Source organism: Jaculus jaculus, chromosome 17 (genome assembly GCF_020740685.1).
Source record: "Jaculus jaculus isolate mJacJac1 chromosome 17, mJacJac1.mat.Y.cur, whole genome shotgun sequence".
NCBI classification, from domain to species: domain Eukaryota; kingdom Metazoa; phylum Chordata; class Mammalia; order Rodentia; family Dipodidae; genus Jaculus; species Jaculus jaculus.
Genome location: NC_059118.1, coordinates 32,787,578 through 32,807,894, shown reverse-complemented (window position 1 = coordinate 32,807,894; position 20,317 = coordinate 32,787,578). Strand labels below are relative to the sequence as shown.

General features: G+C 39.7%; 1 protein-coding gene and 1 pseudogene across 1 annotated transcript in view; one reads left to right on the top strand and one right to left on the bottom strand.

Annotated features, from left to right (window-relative positions):
* Positions 1–20,317, bottom strand: part of Rasa2 (RAS p21 protein activator 2) — a 158,197-nt gene that overhangs the window by 75,183 nt on the left and 62,697 nt on the right. The window contains exons 5-6 of the mRNA XM_045136517.1: positions 18,748–18,824; positions 705–788 (exon numbers count right to left, since the gene is read on the bottom strand). Of these exons, the coding sequence (XP_044992452.1) occupies positions 705–788; positions 18,748–18,824 (161 nt within the window). The remainder of the gene's footprint in view (positions 1–704; positions 789–18,747; positions 18,825–20,317) is intronic.
* LOC123455553 lies at positions 7,277–9,152 on the top strand (annotated as a pseudogene).

The window sequence follows — 20,317 nt, the reverse complement described above, 5'->3', positions numbered from 1 at the left end:
AAATACATGCTTCAAAGTAACACAGTGATTTTAAAACTAGACCTTTTAGGGACGAGAAGGAAATGTGTGCCTGTGTGAAAGCATCTTTGCATAGAGCAAATACTGTAGCTTTTGGTTTCTGAACCTAACAGCTTCAAGATACATTTCAGACTAGTCTCTTAAGGAAACCACAATGAAGTTATAAGATAAAAATATCATAAAGTACTTTGCATAAATTATCCTAAATCCTTAAAATCACTGTTATGAAATACTGCCATGCTCTAGCACTTCAGCAGCTGACCCAGGAGCTTAGAATCTATAGAACACAGGTCTCATGAGAAAAAGCAGTTTTTAGTTCTAGGACGTTTTCTGCTAACAAGATGAAAACCGCCTTGTTATTCAGAGTTGTCATTCACTAAAACAGGATTTTACCTGTATAAAAGTGAGGACATTTGAAAACAGGAAAGCTGATGCATGGAAAAGGCCAAATTAAGTTTTGCCACAGCCTAAGCACATGGTAGATTTAAAATGACATCCCATTTCTTTCTATAAAATCAGATCTCAGTTGTTTGTAAATGTATAAAAGAACTAAAGAATCTTCTTTCAAAGCATTCATTACTTTATCTCATAGTCATTTAGCATTGTTCTAAGAGCCTTTCTTAAATTTCCAATGCTTAAATCCAACATTAAACTTCACAACACAGTAAGGATTCAGCAAACATTACCTGGAAGGACCCACTAGAGAAACTGTTGCATAAGGATCACAGCTTTGTCCGTTGATGAGAGGCAATCCATGACACGCCTTAATACTATGGTAGAATAAGAGAGATTTTAAGGTATTAGAGCCGAGAACAACATAAAATTATCTTTTTTTTGCTCATAGTGATAGGGATTGAGCTCTGACTCCATGTACTCCAGGCAAGGGTTCTACTCCTAACCTCCACTCTCAATCCTAAAACAGTATTCTTAAAATTTTTTTTGTTTGTTTTTTTTTGAGGTAAGGTCTCACTCTAGCCCAGGCTGAACTGGAGTTCACTACGTAGTCTCAGGCTAGCCTTGAACTCATAGTGATTTTCCTACCTTAGCCTCTTGAGTGCTGGGAGAAAGGCGTGCACCACAGGTGGTTAAGGCACTTGTCTGCAAAGCCAAAGGACCAAGATTTCATTCCCTAGTAACCATGTAAACTAGATGCACAGGGTGGCTCATATGTCTGGAGTTCATCTGCAGCGGCTATAGGCCCTGGTGTGCCCATTCTCTCTCCCTCCCTCATTCTCTCAAATAAATGAATAAATAATTTGAAAAAGGTGTGAAGCATCAGGCCAGGCTAAAATATATCTTTATTTATTTCCACACTAAGCATTTATTAACATACTCATTTCCCACTTTTGCAACTATCTCAAATATGTGTATGCATGCAACTGCTCATTTACATATTTATTTTCAAGTAAGACTACACGGGAATGCCACAATCAGCACTCAAGACTACTAAACAACATTTATACATTTCCTCCTGCTCAATACTCAAGAAGGTACATTTTGTGGTTTGATAATACATCAAAACCACTATGGCTTCTAAAAAGGAAAGGAAAGCAGTGTAGTCTTAAATGAGAAACTACAAGCCACACCAGTCCTGTGATACCATATCCTCTGCTACCGCGTGAGTGACAGAAGGAAACGGTTGTGGGTTTTGCTTAAAATCTGATTCATAAATGTAGAGCAATCTTCACATAATTGTGTAGCTTTTCCTGCTGATTCTTTTTTTTTTAAATGTTTTTATAAATTCTTTTCTTAAAAATCTATTTTATTTGAGACAGAGTGGGGGGGGGGGGGAGGGAGAGAGAGAATGGGTGCTCCAAGGGCCTCCAGCCACTGCAAACGAACTCCAGATGCATGTACCACCTTGTGTATCAGGCTAATGTGGGACCTGGAGAATTGAACCTGGGTCCTTAGGCTTCGCAGGCAAGTACCTTAACCGTTAAGCCATCTCTCCAACCCTTCCTGCTGATTCTTAACAATAGCTTCTGCATCGTTCTGTATAAAATGATTTAGACTGTTGAAACCAAGGTCATCTAATCCACTCTATGGATTAGTTGGTGTTTATAAAAAACACAGAACATGATTAAAGGATTTGTTCCTCAAAATATCTTACTAGTTATGACTTTGTTAATTAAATGTCTAAAGGTCTTCATTTCCCAATGCCCAAGAGAAACTTATGAGTGCTTCAGAGAAGTATTCTTTGTCCAAAGAAGAAGGCCACGGAGATGCATCCAATACTTCTCATGCAGGTGAAGCGCAAAAGGTGCGCAGCCAAGCAAAGGTGGAAATGGTAACAGGATTTATCTCTGTTTAACAGGGCATCAAAAGTCAAACTCTAAGATTTCTGAGATTCAAGGACAGCACAGGCTAAGACAGGACACACCAATTACAATTTTCTTCTGGGATCTCTGGCTAGCCCTACAATAGAGACTGCTCTTATCTGTCTGACAAAGCTTAAAAGTAATTCACATACTGTTTCCATGTAACTTAACTGAGGTTTAGATAAAAATACTAAATATCTAGTGACTTCACACTGTCTAAGGAAAAGAACCAAGAAAAACCAACAAAAAAAGCAGCGGAAATGGTAGAAAGTAAAACTGAGACAAGGCTACTTAAAAATTGTATTTTATGGGCTGGAGAGATGGCTTAGCAGTTAAGCGCTTGCCTGTGAAGCCTAAGGACCCCGGTTCAAGGCTCAGTTCCCCAGGTCCCACGTTAGCCAGATGCACAAGGGGGCGCACACATCTGGAGTTCGTTTGCAGAGGCTGGAAGCCCTGGCGCGCCCATTCTCTCTCTCCCTCTATCTGTCTTTCTCTCTGTGTCTGTCGCTCTCAAAAAAAAAATAAAAAATAAGAATAAAAATGAATAAATAAAAAAATTGTATTTTATATGTCCCACAGAGATAGAGAAAATATTAAAAGATAAAGATCAAAAATGCAAGGTCTGGTATGAAAAAAACAAGGTGGAAAGATTTGTTAAGACTGTGTGGAACAGCTAGACTGACCTGAGATATAAAAAGGAAAAAATTCAGCCTTATAAAGTTGCAATGTTGTAAGACACCAAAGCAGACATTGACAGTAGAACGCAAGATAACAGGCTTGAATGCACAAGATACAGACATTAAGTTTTGGTATTATTTCTGACTTTCAAACATCTTGTAAAAACTTGTAAAATTATATAGTATTCTGTATACCCAATGGGGATACTGAAATCAAGAAACTAAACTATTTAATGTTAATAATGCTAACTAATCTACAGACTGTACTTAAACTTAGCCAATGTCCTTTTCTGGCCCAGGATGCAGCATGCAGCCCCATGCTGCATCTAGCTCCATGTTTTCATAGTCTCTTTCATACCTGTAGGTACAGTATACGTGTATACATGTGTAATAATTTGATCAGGATGATTAGCATATCTATCACCTAGACTTTTATCATTTCTTTGCATTGAGAACATTCAAAATCCTATTAGATATGCTGAAATTTTCAAATTGTTATTTCATTATGCTATATATTGAACATTAGAAATTATTCCCCCTCCTATCAGCTGAAACTATACCCATTAACCATCACTCTGTGGTTAAACACTTGCCTGCAAATCCTAAGGACCCAGGTTCAATACCCTGGTACCCATGTAAGCCAGATGCACATGGTAGTACATGTATCTGGAGCCCTCTGCTGTGGCTGGAGGCCCTGGCATGCCCAATCTCTCTCTCTTATATAAATAAATAATTTAAAAAATGTTAAATGAAAAGGACAGGCTGAGAGAGATGGTTCAGTGGTTAAGGTGCTTACCTACAAAGCCAAGTGACCTGGGTTCATTTCCTCAGTACCTATGTAAAGCCAGATATACAAGGCGGGACATGCATCTGAAGTTCATTTGCAGCAACTAGAGGCCCTGGTGTATCCAATCTCCCCCTCCCCGCGTTGTGCCCGCTTGCAAATAGATAAATAAACTATTTTTCAAAAAGAAAAGGAAAATTAGTCCATGTGATTTCCCCAAACAGTAGTATCTAGGTACAATTTGAACATACTTGTGTTAAGATTTTTTCAGATAGAGCTGGGGAGATAATTCAGGTGGTAAAGTACTTATTTCAGAAGCACGAGTCCCTAAATTTGAATGTCAGTTCTCACGTAAGTACTAGATATGATGGCATGCATGTGTAATCCCGGGGCCAGGGAGGAGACAGGAGATCCCTGGGGCTCACTCGCCGGCTAGTCTAGTCTAATTGATGAGCTCTAGGCCAATGAGAGAACTCGTCTCAAAGGAAGTGGACGGTGTTCCTGAGGATAGCACCGGAGTTGTCCTCAGGCCTCCATGTGCTTATGCATATGAACACACACACACAGCCAGCACACAATTTTCTCCCAGATAAATAGGAGAGTAAGAAAAGTAGGGAAAGTGCAAGAAGACAGTTACAGTGACAAGTCAAGGAAAAAGATGTAGAGAGAGGTGCAAACAATAATAACCTGATGAAGACAAATGAATGGGTGTCTTGCTGAAGCTAAAAAATGGTGTAGAGGTCTGGGAAAGATGACTCAGACACTTTGCAGGCCCAGGTTCAATTCCCAAGATATCCACATAAGCTAGATGCAAAAAGTTGCACAAGCATCTAGTGTTCATTTGCAGTGGCAAGAGGCCCTAATGTACTCCTCACTCCCCTCTCCTTGCAAATAAATAAAAAGGCATTTTTTTAAAAAGTTGGGCTGGCTGGGAGTGGTGGTGTATGCCTTTAATCCCAACACCCAGGAGGCAGAGGTAGGAGGATTGCCTTCAGTTTGAGGCCAGCCTGAGACTACACAATGAATTCCAGGTCAGTCTGGGCTAGAGTGAGAGCCTACTTCGAAAAACAAAACAAAACAGCAACAACAAAAAAGTTAGGCTGGAAAGATGGCTTATTGGTTAAAAGTGCTTTCTTCTAAAGCCTGAGAGCCCAGGTTCTATTCCTCAGGACCCATGTAAAACTAGATGCACTAAGTGATGCATGCGTCTGGAGTTCATTTGCAATAGCTAGAGGCCCTGGGGTGCCCATTCTCTTCCCCTATGTCTTTTTCAAATGTGTGTGTGGGGCTGGAGAGATGGCTTAGCGGTTAAGCACTTGCCTGTGAAGCCTAAGGACCCCGGTTCGAGGCTTGGTTCCCCAGGTCCCACGTTAGCCAGATGCACAAGGGGGCGCACGCGTCTGGAGTTCGTTTGCAGAGGCTGGAAGCCCTGGCTCGCCCATTCTCTCTCTCTCCCTCTATCTGTCTTTCTCTCTGTGTCTGTCTCTCTCAAATAAATAAATAAATAAATAAATTAAAAAAAAATCTCTTAAAAAAAAATCAAATGTGTGTGTGTATGTGTGTGTGTGTGGGGGGGGCGAGGGAGGGAGGGAGAGAGAGAGAGGGAGAGAAAGACAGAAAGAGAGAGACAGTGCAGTGGGGGACTTTCCAGCTCTAGAGGATAACAGTAACTGGTAGGATAGGAAAACTCTTCACACAATACCTCTGCAAACGAAAAGTTTAGCTAACAGCTAAAACCACACTTTCAGCATTACCAAAGAACTAAGAGTATCATGAACTACACAGCAACTATGAAGTTGAGAAATCAATAGCAAATTCTACAAAGCTACAAGTCCAGGAAGTATGAACAGTAGACATACTGGATTAAGAAGGGAAATACTGGGCTGGAGAGATGGCTTAGCAGTTAAGGCGCTTGCCTGCAAAGCCAAAGGACCTTGGTTCGAGTCCCCAGAACCCACGTAAGCCAGATGCACAAGGGGGCACATGCATCTGGAGTTTGTTTACAGGTCTGGAGGCCCTGGAGTGCACATTCTCTTGCTCTACCTGCCTATTTCTGTACCTCTCTCTCTCTCTCTCTTTCAAACAAGTAAATAAGAATAAAATATTTTTAAAAAGGGAAATACTGATCAGCATGGTTTACTTCAAGATCTGACCATGAACATTTACAGCAGCTTTCTTTATAACTACTCCTTCTTAATAAGAAGAACTCAAATCTCTATCAACTGGTCAGTGGATGTATAGATTCTATACAATGGACTACTATTCATGAGTAAGTAAATGAGCTCGTTTGTATGTATAAGACAGGATGGAGTAGATCATCTAAGTTATCTTCTCAGCCCCTAAAATTACCGAGTTTAAAATGCATTTGATAGACCCAATCTTTCAAAGAGCAGAGCTGGGGAAAACAAGGTACACTGCAGAGTATTGTGATTGTGAGCAGCACAGAAAATCATGAGGTGATATCTCAAGAGAGTACTCTAATGCATATCACCAATCCAGAAAACAAAGTATGCTTTTTACTGAATGCATATTGCTTTATGAATATGCTGAAAAATTGTGTCAATTTAAGTTGGGGATCATCTGTATTCTTTCTACCAAGAACCAGAAAAATCTCAACCTAAATGAGAAAATACAATCAGAGGATGTCAACACCAAGACGATATAATGGATGTTGGGATTATCTAACAAGGATGTAAGAGCAGCTATGAGTTAGGAATGATGGCGCACACACGTAATCCCAGCATTCAGGAGACTGAGGAATGAGAATGTTGAGTCTGAAGCTAGCCTGGGCTACATAACAAGACCTTATCTCAGAAAATCAAAGATTCAGCAAGCAATTAGGAATATATTGGAGAACTTGTTTGGAGGTTCTAGCAGGGAAACACAGCTACTGGTATACCCTTGACCAAAGATGGGTCCTCCTCTATTTGGGGAAGGTCATCCTCTTAGTCTGAGCGCAGCTTTGGGAGGGATGCACATGGAGCGGTGGGGGAGGAAGGGGACACCCGCCTAGCCAGCCAGATCAGCCGTATTAATCCTGGCGATCGACGGGGTGACAGATGTCGCAGCCAGACTGCCCTCAGATCCATAGGAATATGTTTGAAATAAATGGAAAGCAGACAGCTTCACCAAAATGATTAAAAGCCTCAAGAAAGAAAGAAATATAAATTTGAAAACTTCAACAGAAAATGGAGAGGACAGAGAAAATGAACTATAATGAAGAATAACAGAAATTATCTAATATGAACAACACGTGGACAGGGGTACAATGAAGAGAGCCTGTGGGACTTACGGGACTATGACCAAAGATCTATCATGTAGTAGACTTCAACACAGTGAGAAGACAGTGGGGATGCTAAGGTATCAGAAGAACTAAAGACAGAAAGTTCTCTGAATGTAGTAATAGAAACAAAGAAGCTGAATAAACTCCAAGAAGAAAATAAAATCCAGGCGGACGCACTTGCGCGAGGGAGTTCCTGGCAGCCTCTGTCCCCGTGGAGCCGAGCTTGTTCCTCTCCCGCTCAGCCGTGCAGGTGGAATTGACCAAAGCAATGGTGATGGAGAAGCCTAGTCCCCTGCTGGTCGGGTGGGAGTTTGTGAGGCAGTACTACACACTGCTGAACCAAGCCCCCGATATGCTGCATAGGTTTTATGGAAAGAACTCTTCTTACGTGCCTGGGGGATTGGATTCCAATGGAAAGCCAGCAGATGCAGTCTATGGACAGAAAGAAATCCATAGGAAAGTGATGTCGCAAAACTTCACCAACTGGCATACCAAGATTCGCCATGTGGATGCTCACGCTACTCTCAATGATGGTGTGGTGGTCCAGGTGATGAGCCTGCTCTCCAACAACAACCAGGCGCTGCGGAGGTTCATGCAGACCTTTGTCCTTGTCCTGAGGGCTCTGTGGCCAACAAGTTCTATGTTCATAATGACATCTTCAGGTACCAGGACGAGGTCTTTGGTGGCTTTGTCACTGAGCCACAAGAGGAATCTGAGGAAGAAGTTGAAGAAGCTGAAGAGAGGCAGCAGACACCTGAAGTGGTGCCCGACGATTCTGGAACTTTCTATGATCAGACTGTCAGCAATGACTTGGAGGAGCATTTAGAGGAGCCTGTTGCTGAGCCAGAGCCAGAGCCTGAGCCTGAGCCAGAAGCACAGCCAGAGCCTGCTCCTGAAGTCCAGGAGGAGAAGGCCGAGCCGGTCTTGGAAGAGCCGGCTCGCGAGGATGCCCAAAAGAGCTCCTCTCCAGCTCCAACGGACATGGCCCAGACTGTGCAGGAGGATTTGAGGACATTTTCTTGGGCCTCTGTGACCAGTAAGAACCTTCCTCCCAGTGGAGCTGTTCCTGTTACTGGGATCCCACCTCATGTTGTTAAAGTGCCAGCTTCACAGCCCCGTCCACAGTCTAAGCCGGAATCTCAGCTTCCACCGCAGAGGCCTCAGAGAGACCAAAGAGTGCGAGAGCAGCGGATCAGCGCTCCTCCTCAGCGGGGACCGCGGCCAATCCGCGAGGCTGGTGAGCAAGGTGATGTTGAACCCCGAAGAATTGTGAGACACCCTGACAGTCACCAGCTCTTCATTGGCAACCTGCCACACGAAGTGGACAAGTCAGAACTGAAGGACTTTTTTCAAAATTATGGGAATGTGGTGGAACTCCGCATCAACAGTGGTGGGAAGTTACCCAACTTCGGCTTTGTTGTGTTTGATGATTCTGAACCTGTTCAGAAGGTTCTTAGCAACAGGCCCATCATGTTCAGAAGTGAAGTCCGGCTGAATGTGGAAGAAAAGAAGACTCGAGCTGCCAGGGAAGGAGACCGGCGAGATAGCCGCCTGCGGGGGCCTGGAGGCCCTCGAGGTGGGCTGGGCGGTGGAATGCGAGGCCCTCCCCGGGGAGGCATGGTACACAAGCCAGGATTTGGAGTGGGAAGGGGGATTGCTCCGCGGCAGTGAATTGCTCTTCCTTCGCTGGTCTTCAAGCAGCAGTCAGACCCCAGCTCCTACAGAATGGTGAAATTCTTCAGCAGCCTTTGGTGTCTTGGAGTGTGATGACCCTAGTCTATTATAAACTGCTTGAGTTTGTACAATTTTATTTTCTTTGTGTTCATGGTGTGTGCTCCACCCTTCCATTCCTCTCCTGACCTTTTTAGTCCTTCACTTCCAATATTGTGGAATGATATTTTAGGAGTAACAGATTTTTAAAGAAGAAAACAAAGACTGAATTTCCTTGCTTATTTGCATATACAGACTGGATTTTTTTAAATAGCCATTTCCCCAAAGGAATGTGTCGCTTATTACTGACATTTGGTATATTTCATTCAGTGGAATACTTCTTATTTTGTATGTGTTTCAAAAGCCTGTAAGATACAGGATTTGATAAACATTTTGGAAGTAGGAAAAATCCAAATTGTTTCTGGAGAGTATCGATGATCTTGATGTGGAAAAACTGCCATTTGGGAAAACTCACCTTTCTACCAAGGATAGACATTATCTTAGGGTGAAAGGTTGGAAGATGGTGTTTCAAGCAAATGGGCCTAGAAAACAAGCAGGGGTTGCTATCCTAATATCAGACAGGGTAGACTTTAGTCCGACGTTAGTCAAGAAAGATAAGGAAGGTCACTTTACATTGATTAAGGGCACACTCCAACAGGAGGACATTACAATCCTAAACATATATGCACCTAACATGGGGGCTCCCAAATTCGTCAAACAAACACTATTAGAACTAAGGTCACAGATAACACCAAACACAGTGGTGGTGGGTGACTTTAACACCCCACTCTCATCAATTGACAGGTCATCCCGGGAAAGAATAAACAGAGAGGCATCTGGACTAAATGAGGTCATAGAAGGAATGGACTTAACAGATATATACAGGACATTTCATCCAAAGGCTGCAGAATATACATTCTTTTCAGCAGTACATGGAACATTCTCTAAAATAGACCATATATTAGGACACAAAGCAAATCTTAACAAATTCAGGAAAATTGAAATAATTCCTTGCATTCTATCGGACCACAATGGAATTAAACTACAAATCAGTAGCAAGAAAGGCTATAGAGCATACACAAAATCATGGAAACTAAACAATACACTACTAAATGATGAATGGGTCAATGAAGAAATCAAAAAGGAAATCAAAAAATTTATAGAGTCAAATGATAATGAGAACACAACATACCAAAATCTCTGGGACACAATGAAGGCAGTTCTAAGAGGTAAATTTATAGCCTTGAGTGCCTATATTAAGAAATTAGAAAGGTCGCAAGTAAACGACCTAATGCTTCGCCTTAAAGCCTTGGAAAAAGAAGAACAAGGCAAACCAAAAATCAGTAGACGGGAAGAAATAATAAAGATTAGGGCAGAAATTAATGATATAGAAACAAAAAGAACAATCCAAAGAATTAATGAAACAACGACTTGGTTCTCTGAAAGGATAAACAAGATTGATAAACCTTTAGCAAATCTGACCAAAAGAAAGAGAGAAGAGACACAAATTAATAAAATCAGAGATGAACAAGGTAACATCACAACAGATTCCAGAGAAATTCAAAAAATCATAGGGACATACTATAAAAGCATATACTTCACAAAGTATGAAAATCTGAAAGAAATGGATGATTTCCTTGATCTATATGACCTACCTAAATTAAATCAAAATGAGATTAATCACTTAAATAGACCTATAACAAACATGGAGATCCGAACAGTTATCAATAATCTCCCAACTAAAAAAAGCCCAGGCCCGGACGGATTCACTGCTGAATTTTACCAGACTTTTAAGGAAGAGCTAACACCATTGCTTCTTAAGCTTTTCCAGGAAATAGAAAAAGGAATTCTACCAAACTCCTTCTATGAGGCCAGCATCACCCTGATACCAAAACCAGGCAAAGATAGAACAAAAAAAGAAAATGACAGACCAATCTCCCTCATGAACATAGATGCAAAAATTCTCAACAAAATATTGGCAAACAGAATACAAGAATATATCAAAAAGATCATTCACCCTGACCAAGTAGGCTTTATCCCAGAGATGCAGGGATGGTTCAACATACGCAAATCTATAAATGTAATACATTACATAAACGGGTTGAAGGACAAAAATCACATGATCATCTCATTAGACGCAGAGAAAGCATTTGACAAAATCCAACATCCCTTCATGATAAAAGTCCTACAGAGACTGGGAATAGAAGGAACATATCTCAATATAATAAAGGCTATTTATGACAAGCCTACAGCCAACATATTACTAAATGGGGAAAAACTGGAAGCTTTTCCACTAAAATCAGGAACAAGACAAGGGTGTCCACTGTCCCCACTTTTATTTAATATAGTTTTGGAAGTCTTAGCCATAGCAATAAGGCAAGAGACACACATAAAAAGGATACAAATTGGAAAGGAAGAAATCAAGTTATCATTATTTGCAGATGACATGATTCTATACATAAAGGACCCTAAAGACTCTACTAGCAAGCTGTTAGAGCTGATCAAAACCTACAGCAATGTAGCAGAATACAAAATAAATACACAGAAATCAGTAGCCTTCATATATGCTAACAACAAACACACACAGGATGAAATCAGAAAATCACTCCCATTCACAATTGCATCAAAAAAAATAAAGTACCTTGGAATAAACCTAACCAAGGAAGTAAAGAATCTCTACAATGAGAACTTTAAACCACTCAAGCGAGAAATTGCAGAAGACACTAGAAAGTGGAGAAACATCCCTTGTTCCTGGATTGGAAGAATCAATATTGTGAAAATGGCAATCTTACCTAAAGCAATCTACACATTTGATGCAATCCCTATCAAAATTCCAAAGGCTTTCTTCATGGAAATAGAAAAAAACAATCCAAAAATTCATTTGGAATCACAAAAAACCTCGAATATCTAAAATAATACTGAGCAACAAAAAAAGAGGTTGGTGGTATCACCATACCTGATTTTAACCTATACTACAGAGCCATAGTAACAAAAACAGCATGGTACTGGCACAAAAACAGACATGTAGATCAGTGGAACAGAATAGAGGACCCAGATGTAAGCCCAAGTAGCTATAGCCACCTGATATTCGATAAAAATGCCAAAAATACTCATTGGAGAAGAGACAGCCTCTTCAGCAAATGGTGTTTTGAAAACTGGATATATATCTGCAGAAGGATGAAAATAGATTCTTCTCTCTCGCCATGCACAAGAATTAAGTCCAAATGGATTAAAGACCTTAACATCAGACCTAAAACTCTGAAACTGCTAGAGGAAAAAGTAGGGGAAACCCTTCAACATATTGGTCTTGGCAAAGACTTTCTGAATACAACCCCAATTGCTCAGGCAATAAAGCCACAGATTAACCACTGGGACCTAATGAAATTACAAAGATTTTGCACCGCAAAGGACACAGTGAAAAAAGCAAAGAGGCAACCTACAGAATGGGAAAAAATCTTCGCCAGCTATATATCTGATAAAGGATTAATATCTAGGATATACAAAGAACTCAAAAAGTTAAATAATAAGGAATCAAACAAGCCAATCAAAAAATGGGCTATGGAGCTAAATAGAGAGTTCTCAAAGGAAGAAATACGAATGGCATATAAGCATCTAAAAAAAAGTTCTACGTCACTAGTCATCAGGGAAATGCAGATTAAAACTACATTGAGATTCCATCTCACTCCTGTCAGATTGGCCACCATCATGAAAACAAATGATCATAAATGTTGGCGGGGATGTGGAAAAAAAGGAACCCTTCTGCACTGCTGGTGGGAATGCAATCTGGTCCAGCCATTGTGGAAAACAGTGTGGAGGTTCCTAAAACAGCTAGAGATTGATCTACCATATGACCCAGTTATAGCACTCCTAGGCATATATCCAAAAGACTCATCACATTTCCTTAGAAGTACGTGCTCAACCATGTTTATTGCTGCTCAATTTATAATAGCTGGGAAATGGAACCAGCCTAGATGTCCCTCAACAGATGAGTGGATAATGAAGATGTGGGACATTTATACAATGGAGTTCTACTCAGCGGTAAAGAAAAATGAAGTTATGAAATTTGCAGAAAAATGGATGGACCTGGAAAGTATTATACTAAGTAAGGTAACCCAGACCCAGAAAGCCAAGCGCCACATGTTCTCTCTCATATGTGGATCCTAGCTACAGATGACTGGGCTTCTGCGTGAGAATGACAATACTTAGTAGCAGAGGCCAGTAAGTTAAAAAGGAGACATAAAGGGTAGAGAAAGGAAGGGGGGAGGATACTTAATAGGTTCATATTGTATATATGTAATTAGAATGATTGTAATGGGGAGGTAATATGATGGAGAATGGAATTTCAAATGGGAAAGTGTGGGAGTGGGGAGGGAGGGAATTACCATGGGATATATTTTATAATCATGGAAAATGTTAATAAAAATTTAAAAAAAAAAGAAAAGAAAAGAAAATCCAAAGAAATTTATTCTGAAATCCATCATCACTAAACTAAAACACAGAAAAAAATTAAATGCAAAGAAAAATTGAAATCATCCAGAGAGAAATGATACATTACCAAATCAATGTAAAAGTCAATGGATTTCTCATTAGAAATCATGGAATCAAAGAAAAATAGTCAACTGAGAATTCTACATTTAGTGTAAATATCTTTTAGAAATGAAGAGAAAATTAGGTTAAAAAGTCAACAAAACTAAAACATGCACCACTAGTAGATCTACCCAAGAAAAATTATAAGAGGAAATTCTCTAAACATAATGACAAAAGAAGGGATGCCAAAATACTAGGAAAGAAAAAAAGGAAAAAAATATGGACAGAGCAAAAATATGGGAAAATACAATATACTTATGCTTTCCTTCTCTTTTCTAAATCAATATAGCTGGCTGAAGCAAAACAAAAATTGTAACATTAATGTGGTTCTCCATGGATGCACAGAAAATATTTAAGAGAAATAGAGAAAATATATTACAAATGAGGAAGAGTAAGAGAATATATAAAAGGAACAATTTTTAAACTTTAATTGGTAAAATGATATCAGCAGGTTACAATAAGTTATGTACTATAACATAATATCAAAAACAATCACTAAAAATGAATCTTTACAAAGAAATATACTACAGACAGAGATGATAAATGAAAAAGGAATTATAAAATATGTCCAAGAGAAAAACAGAAAACAGGTAGCAAATAGGAACAAGACAGATTTAAGCCTAACATATTGATAATTACCTCAAAAGTAAATGTAAAAATTCAACAAATAGAAGACAAAGAGTGACCAAAACAAATTTTTAAGTAACTACAGCCTGTCTACAAGAAATAACACAATTAAGATGAATTTGAGCAGGGAAAAAACTTCCTGTAGTTAAGAAAAAGAGAGAGAGAGAGAGAGAAAAGAGGGGAGGAAGGAGAGAGAGATGGACAGAAGGGTTGCTGAGGAGCAAACCTAGGGCCAGTGAGCTACATTTCTAGGCCCCACATCATTTTTGAATGACAAGATTATAAATATGGAGACAGAGAGAGAGAGTTGGAAAGGGCGGTGGATGGTGGAGAGAAGGGCAGGACTATAAAGAGGTAGCATGAGAGCGCTACAAGAAGATACAACAGCCAGGCATGGGGAACACACCTCTAATGCCAACACTTGGGACGCAGAGGTAAGAGGATTGCTGTGAGCTGAAGGCCAGCCTGAGACCACCACAGTGAATTCCAGGTCAACCTGGGCTAGAGTGAGACCCTACCTCAAAAAAATTTTTTTTTTAAATTTAAAAACCAGACATAATGTTTCTGTATCTTAATTGAGATGATGGTTACCTCAATCTATGTACGTGGTGTAAGTGATATGTTACTGTATAAAAACAATGTACCAATGTAAATTTCTAGAATTATTAACATGTAACTGTTTTTAATTTTTAAATAATTAATTTGAAAGACAGACAGAGAGAGAGAGAGAAAAAGAGAGAATGTGCACAAGAGAGCCAGATAGAGAAAGAGAGAATAAGGTGTGCCAGGGCCTCTAGCAAATGCGAGCTAACTCCAAATGCATGTTATCTTGTGCACCTGGCTTACGTGGGTACTGGGGAACAGAACCTAAGTCCTTAGGCTTCACAGGCAAATGCCTTAACCGCTAAGCCATCTCTCCAGCCCATACATGTAACTGTTGAGTGAAGGGCATACACGACCCCACTGTACTATCTTTACAACTTCTTGTAAATTCATAAACTTAAAAAATTATTATTTATTTGTGAGTGAGAGAGACAGAGAGAGAATGGGCATGCCAGGGCCTCTAGCTACTGCAAACAAACTATAGACACATGTGCCACCTTGTGTGCCGGGCTTATGTGGGTACTGGAGAATTGAACCTAGGTCCTTAGGCTCTGCAGGCAAGTGCTTTAACTGCCAAGTCACCTCTCCAGCCCTAAATTCATAATCTTAAAAAAAAACAAAACTTCAAAGCATCTCACCAAAGTTTACATCCAGGATCTAAACTTAAGTGTGTGAACACTTGGGCTTATTTAAATGGTATGTGCATTGGTCTTGTTATCTATAAAGTTAGGATAATAGGTATCTACCAAGTTATGACCCAAATAATGGGCTGGAGCACAGCTCAACCTAGACTGCTTGTGTATCATGCACCAGCCTGGACTCAATATTCAGCACCAGAAACAAACAAACAAAAACAAAAACCCACCAACACATTAAAAAAAAAGTTAACTGGGCAGGAGAGATGGCTTAGCAGCTACGGCACTTGCCAGCAAAGCCCAAGGACCCATGTTCAACTCTTCAGATCCCACGTAAGCCAAATGCATAAGGTGATGCAAGTGTAAGGTCGCACATGCACACAAGGTGGGACATGCATCTGGAATCTGACTGTAGTGGCTGAGCCCTGGTGCGCCAATTATCTCAAAAACAAAGGCCAGGGCTGGAGAGATGGCTTAGTGGTTAAGGGCTTGCCTGTGAAGCCTAAGGACCCCAGTTCGAGACTCCATTCCCCAGGACCCACATTAGCCAGATGCACAAGGGGGTGCCCATGTCTGGAGTTCATTTGCACTGTCTGGAGGCCCTGGTGCTCCCATTCTCTCTCTATCTGCCTCTTTCTGTTTGTTGCTCTCAAATAAATAAGTAAAAATAAAAACGAATTAAAAAAAGGGGGGCCAGTCTGTTGGGCTTGCCTTAAAAAAAAAAAAAGTAACTATTATCGTAACAATGTGGATAAGAGCAGCATACTAAGTAAAAGAAGCTAGATAGAAAAGACTATATATTTTATGATTCCATTCAAATGTCATTTTGGAAAAGGCAAAAACTGAACAGAAATTAGTCAGATTGTGGTTATTTAGTACAGGAAAGGAAGGACTGGACCACACTTCTGAGAAATGGCTTTTGGAATAACTTTAAAATCATGCTGATATTCCACATATTCAATAATCAAACTAAACCAATAAATACTGAGGGAGAAACCTACAACATAATGCAAACAAAACAATCCAAACAACTGTATTTCAAATGACTATGATAACCAAATACAAGCAGACGAGGGAGTAGCAGGAGGGAGCATGCTGTCTCTGATGTATTTTCTGTCTAGGAGGGAAGCGTCCCAAACCAATCTTGAACCACTTTTAGTAGGTAAGCCCAGGTTGAAAAACGCTACAGAAATGAATAAGCAAACAAGAGCGCCTTACTTTTATTGTGTACATTAAATAGTGTCAGTACTGAAAGACTGAGAAAAACTAACGTTTATTCCAGGTTAAGAGAGATTAAAGAGACATGCCAACTAAACCTTGGACTGGAACCTGTCTTAGGAGGAAAAAAAATCTTTTATTTATTTATTTGTGAGAAAGAGGCAGAGAGAGGCAAAGTGGGGAGAACAGGCATGCCAGGGCATCCAGCCACTGCAAACAAACTCCAGATACATCTGTGTGTCCTGAGGAACTGAAGCTGGGTTCTTTGGTTTTGCAGGCAAGTGCCTTAAATGCTAAGCCATCTCTCTGGCCTTCCCAAAATACCTTAACTAGCCAACTGCTTTAGAGATTAGTCCATATTGTTGTATATAAGAATCAGTTGGTCTCTTTTTATTTTTACTTATTTTATTTGCAAGCAGAGAGAGATAGAAAGAAGAGAGACAGAGAGAACAGACACACCAGGGCTTCTACCCACTGCAAAGAACTCCAGATGCATGTGCCCCTTGTGCATCTGGCTTATATGCATCCTGTGGAATGGAACCTGGGTCCTTTGGCTTTGCAGGCAAATGCCTTCGCCACTAAGCCAACTCTCAAGCCCCTCTTTTTATTTTTTTATGTATCATTGGAACAGTTGATAAAAGGAAAGAAAACCCAAAAAACAGTGCATATGTGTGTGTGTATTTCCTCCCCCCCTCCATATAGAAAGTCAATGCCTTGAAGGAGCAAGGGTATTCACAATTAAGAGGGAAAGGTACAGCTAGCTCTCTCTTGCAGCGTCCCTCGGTCCATAAGCGTCTCCCTGGCTTTTACCCTGTGCTGCTTGGACACACGAGAGTCTGGCCTCTACCCCCTGCCAGCCTGGCTGGGTTGGGGTGGGAGAGCATAGCACTGTTTCTTATCTGAACTTTTCTGCTTGCCTCTTGCTTTATAGCTTGGTGTAACTTTTCACTTTGATTACATGTGTGATTTTCCTCTGGTCTTGGAATGAACCACATGCATATTTCCTTACACTCCAGATCTACCATGTGGGTGCTCTCACCAACTCTAGGCCTGCTACCTGGGTAATTTCTTTAAACTAAGGATAATCCTGAGTTTAACTCTCTTCATTACTCACTTCTCTGAATTTCTAGGCTTCTGCTTTGGTATCTGCCCTCTCACTTTTCCTCAGGTCTCATTGTTTGTCCTCATAACTTCCCTCCACAGGGAAGCACATGGCAGATGCCATGTGGGTTCCTCCTAAGTCTCCCTTCACAAGATCCTAGATTTTACTCTCCACATGCTTGTGGCTTTACTCTAATTCCTCCTTAAAAGCCTTAGTTTCTCTTAAATGAACTTTAACTACCTTCCACGTGTTTGCAACTTTAATCTTTCTTTCAAAGCAAAAACTTGGTTTCTCTTAAATGACCTTTTGGAACTCCCCTTCATGTGTTTGAGGCTCTAGTCCAGGCTTTCTCTAAAAACCTCAAAATTTCTTAAAAGGAATCTTTTATAAATTATGCAGTGTTTCCACATGACAGCATGTTTCCTACTTCCCACATGTTTATGGCTCTGTTCTAGCTTTCCTTCTTAGATCCCAATCTCTTAAATAAACCCCACAATTTGCTATTTCCCCCTAAATAAACTTAATAATTTAATAACTTAAAAAAACAGAGCAAGCCACAGTTTGGAGCAGTAATAGAATAACATCTATTCCACTTCCCTGCCCTGAAGTATGTGGCTACACTACTTCAAAACCTTAGGGGATATTCAGGTATCAATTGAGGTAAGGCACAGAAAGCATTCAGATGAAGGGTCTATTGTGGCTTGTTGATAACTTAAGAGTAAAAACCTGGAGGGGAAGGGAGACGTAGGAAATTAGGCCAGAACAGGAGACTTGCAGTGCAGTCAGAAAAGAATGACCTAAAGGTGAAAGAGGTAAAAGGAATTCACAGTACATGAGAATCAATACCAACAATCTCAGAGTGGGCATTTAGGTTGAGCCCATCTCTAAAGTCTTATGTGGTACTGAGTGTTTCCACTTTCAAGTACTTTAGAAATCCTGTGACTGAATCATACCTTAATGTCCATATGCCATTTCATTTAACCCATATTCAATAAAAATTAAATTAATGATTTATCATAACCTGAGCAGACTAGAAAAAATAAATTGGATATCAATTTACTAAAAGGATGCTTGCTATATTAGTGTTTCCGTTTTGAAGTTTCTAAAATACTTAACATAAGTTGGTTTAAGAACATAAAGTGAAGTATTATTTCTAGTTGATTTTGGTAAAAGAAAGATGCTTACTGTACAACAAGTTGCTGGCACACAGTTCCATTCTCTGTTATCAGTTCATTCAGTTTTAATTCAAGGTGAACTTTACCCTATGACAAAAAAAATTACAAACTGAACAGTCTATTTTGCTGTCAAAATATTCAAGTATGTACTTTTCAAATGGTATGAGCATTTCCTAATTCACTAACCACTAGTAATATGGCTTTGCTCACAGAGTACTTAAGTGACTACTAACCAACAGTACAGACCAAAGTTCTGAAAGAAAACAGTAATGCTTGTATCAAACATGAAATCCAGATTTAAGAACTTTATGCCCACTTTAATAAATATTCGTGTATTTCTATTTCCATACACTTTTTTTAATAGAAAATATAGCACTTTTTAGGAAAATTTTAAAAAAATCTCAATGTAGGATGCTTTTTTTCATAAAAGACAAACTAGGGTACAGAACAGAAACAGTTTCATAAAAAGACAGAAATCATATACAATTGTGAAAAACTACAATAAAGGGCAGTAACATTCAATTTAACATTTACTTCTATCAACTAATAAAGATTTATTTAATCTACTATGCTTTGGGGAAAGGGTTGGAATCTACTGATGTCTACTGCTATCTACAAGAAGCTTAAAATCCAAAGGGAAGAATAAAAAAGATGAACATATGGCCAAGAGCACTGATGGAAGAATAGAGGTAAAGTAATAGCTATTTGGTAGCACTTATCACTTCTCTTCCATCGCTGATGAGCAATTCTAAATGGTTATGAATTAATGCTCCATTACCTCCACCATGCTAACAAGACAAATTCCCACAGTGTCAAGTGGGATGTCAGGGGCTGATGAAGTGAGTGGTCTTATCAGAGGTAGGAAAGTTGATTATGTAATCACTGTTTCTCTTCAGAGTCCCTTTCAGGCATTCCTTCAAAGAATCTACTCTGACTCACCTTCTCTATTTTATGGAGACTTGTCACACAAGAATGAATCTGAGATCCACTAGGTACAAAGTTCAGAGTTACTATGCAAGAAAAACTGAGCTCAAGCAACAAAAGGCAACAATGAATAAAATTACCAGTTACTTAGAGCTAGGAACTAAGTTAAACAAATATTCTATTAAAAATCTAGATATGGGGGGGGCATTACCATGGGATGTTTTTTATAATCATGGAAAATGTTGATAAAAATTGTGAAAAGATAAAAAAAAATCTAGATAGACAAAATTGGGTGCATATAGCTGGGCATGGTGGCACATGCCTTTAATCCCAGCACTTGGGAGGCAGAGGTAGAGGATTGCCATGAGTTCAAGGCCAGCCTGAGACTACATAGTGAATTCCAGGTCAGCCTGGGCTAGAGTGAGACCCTACCTCGACAAACAAAAACAAAAAAAAAAACAGACAAAAATCTAGACAAAAATATTGACAAAGTCATATGCAAATGATAAGCTAGGTCTTTCATTTTATTCCTACATTTAGAATTCATAACCTCTGATTTTCCAGAGTGACCTTGAAGGTCCATTATATGTAGTAATTCTAATATTACTCAACTGGGATTTTGAATAATCTTCTCTGTTATGAAACCAAGTGTGTGT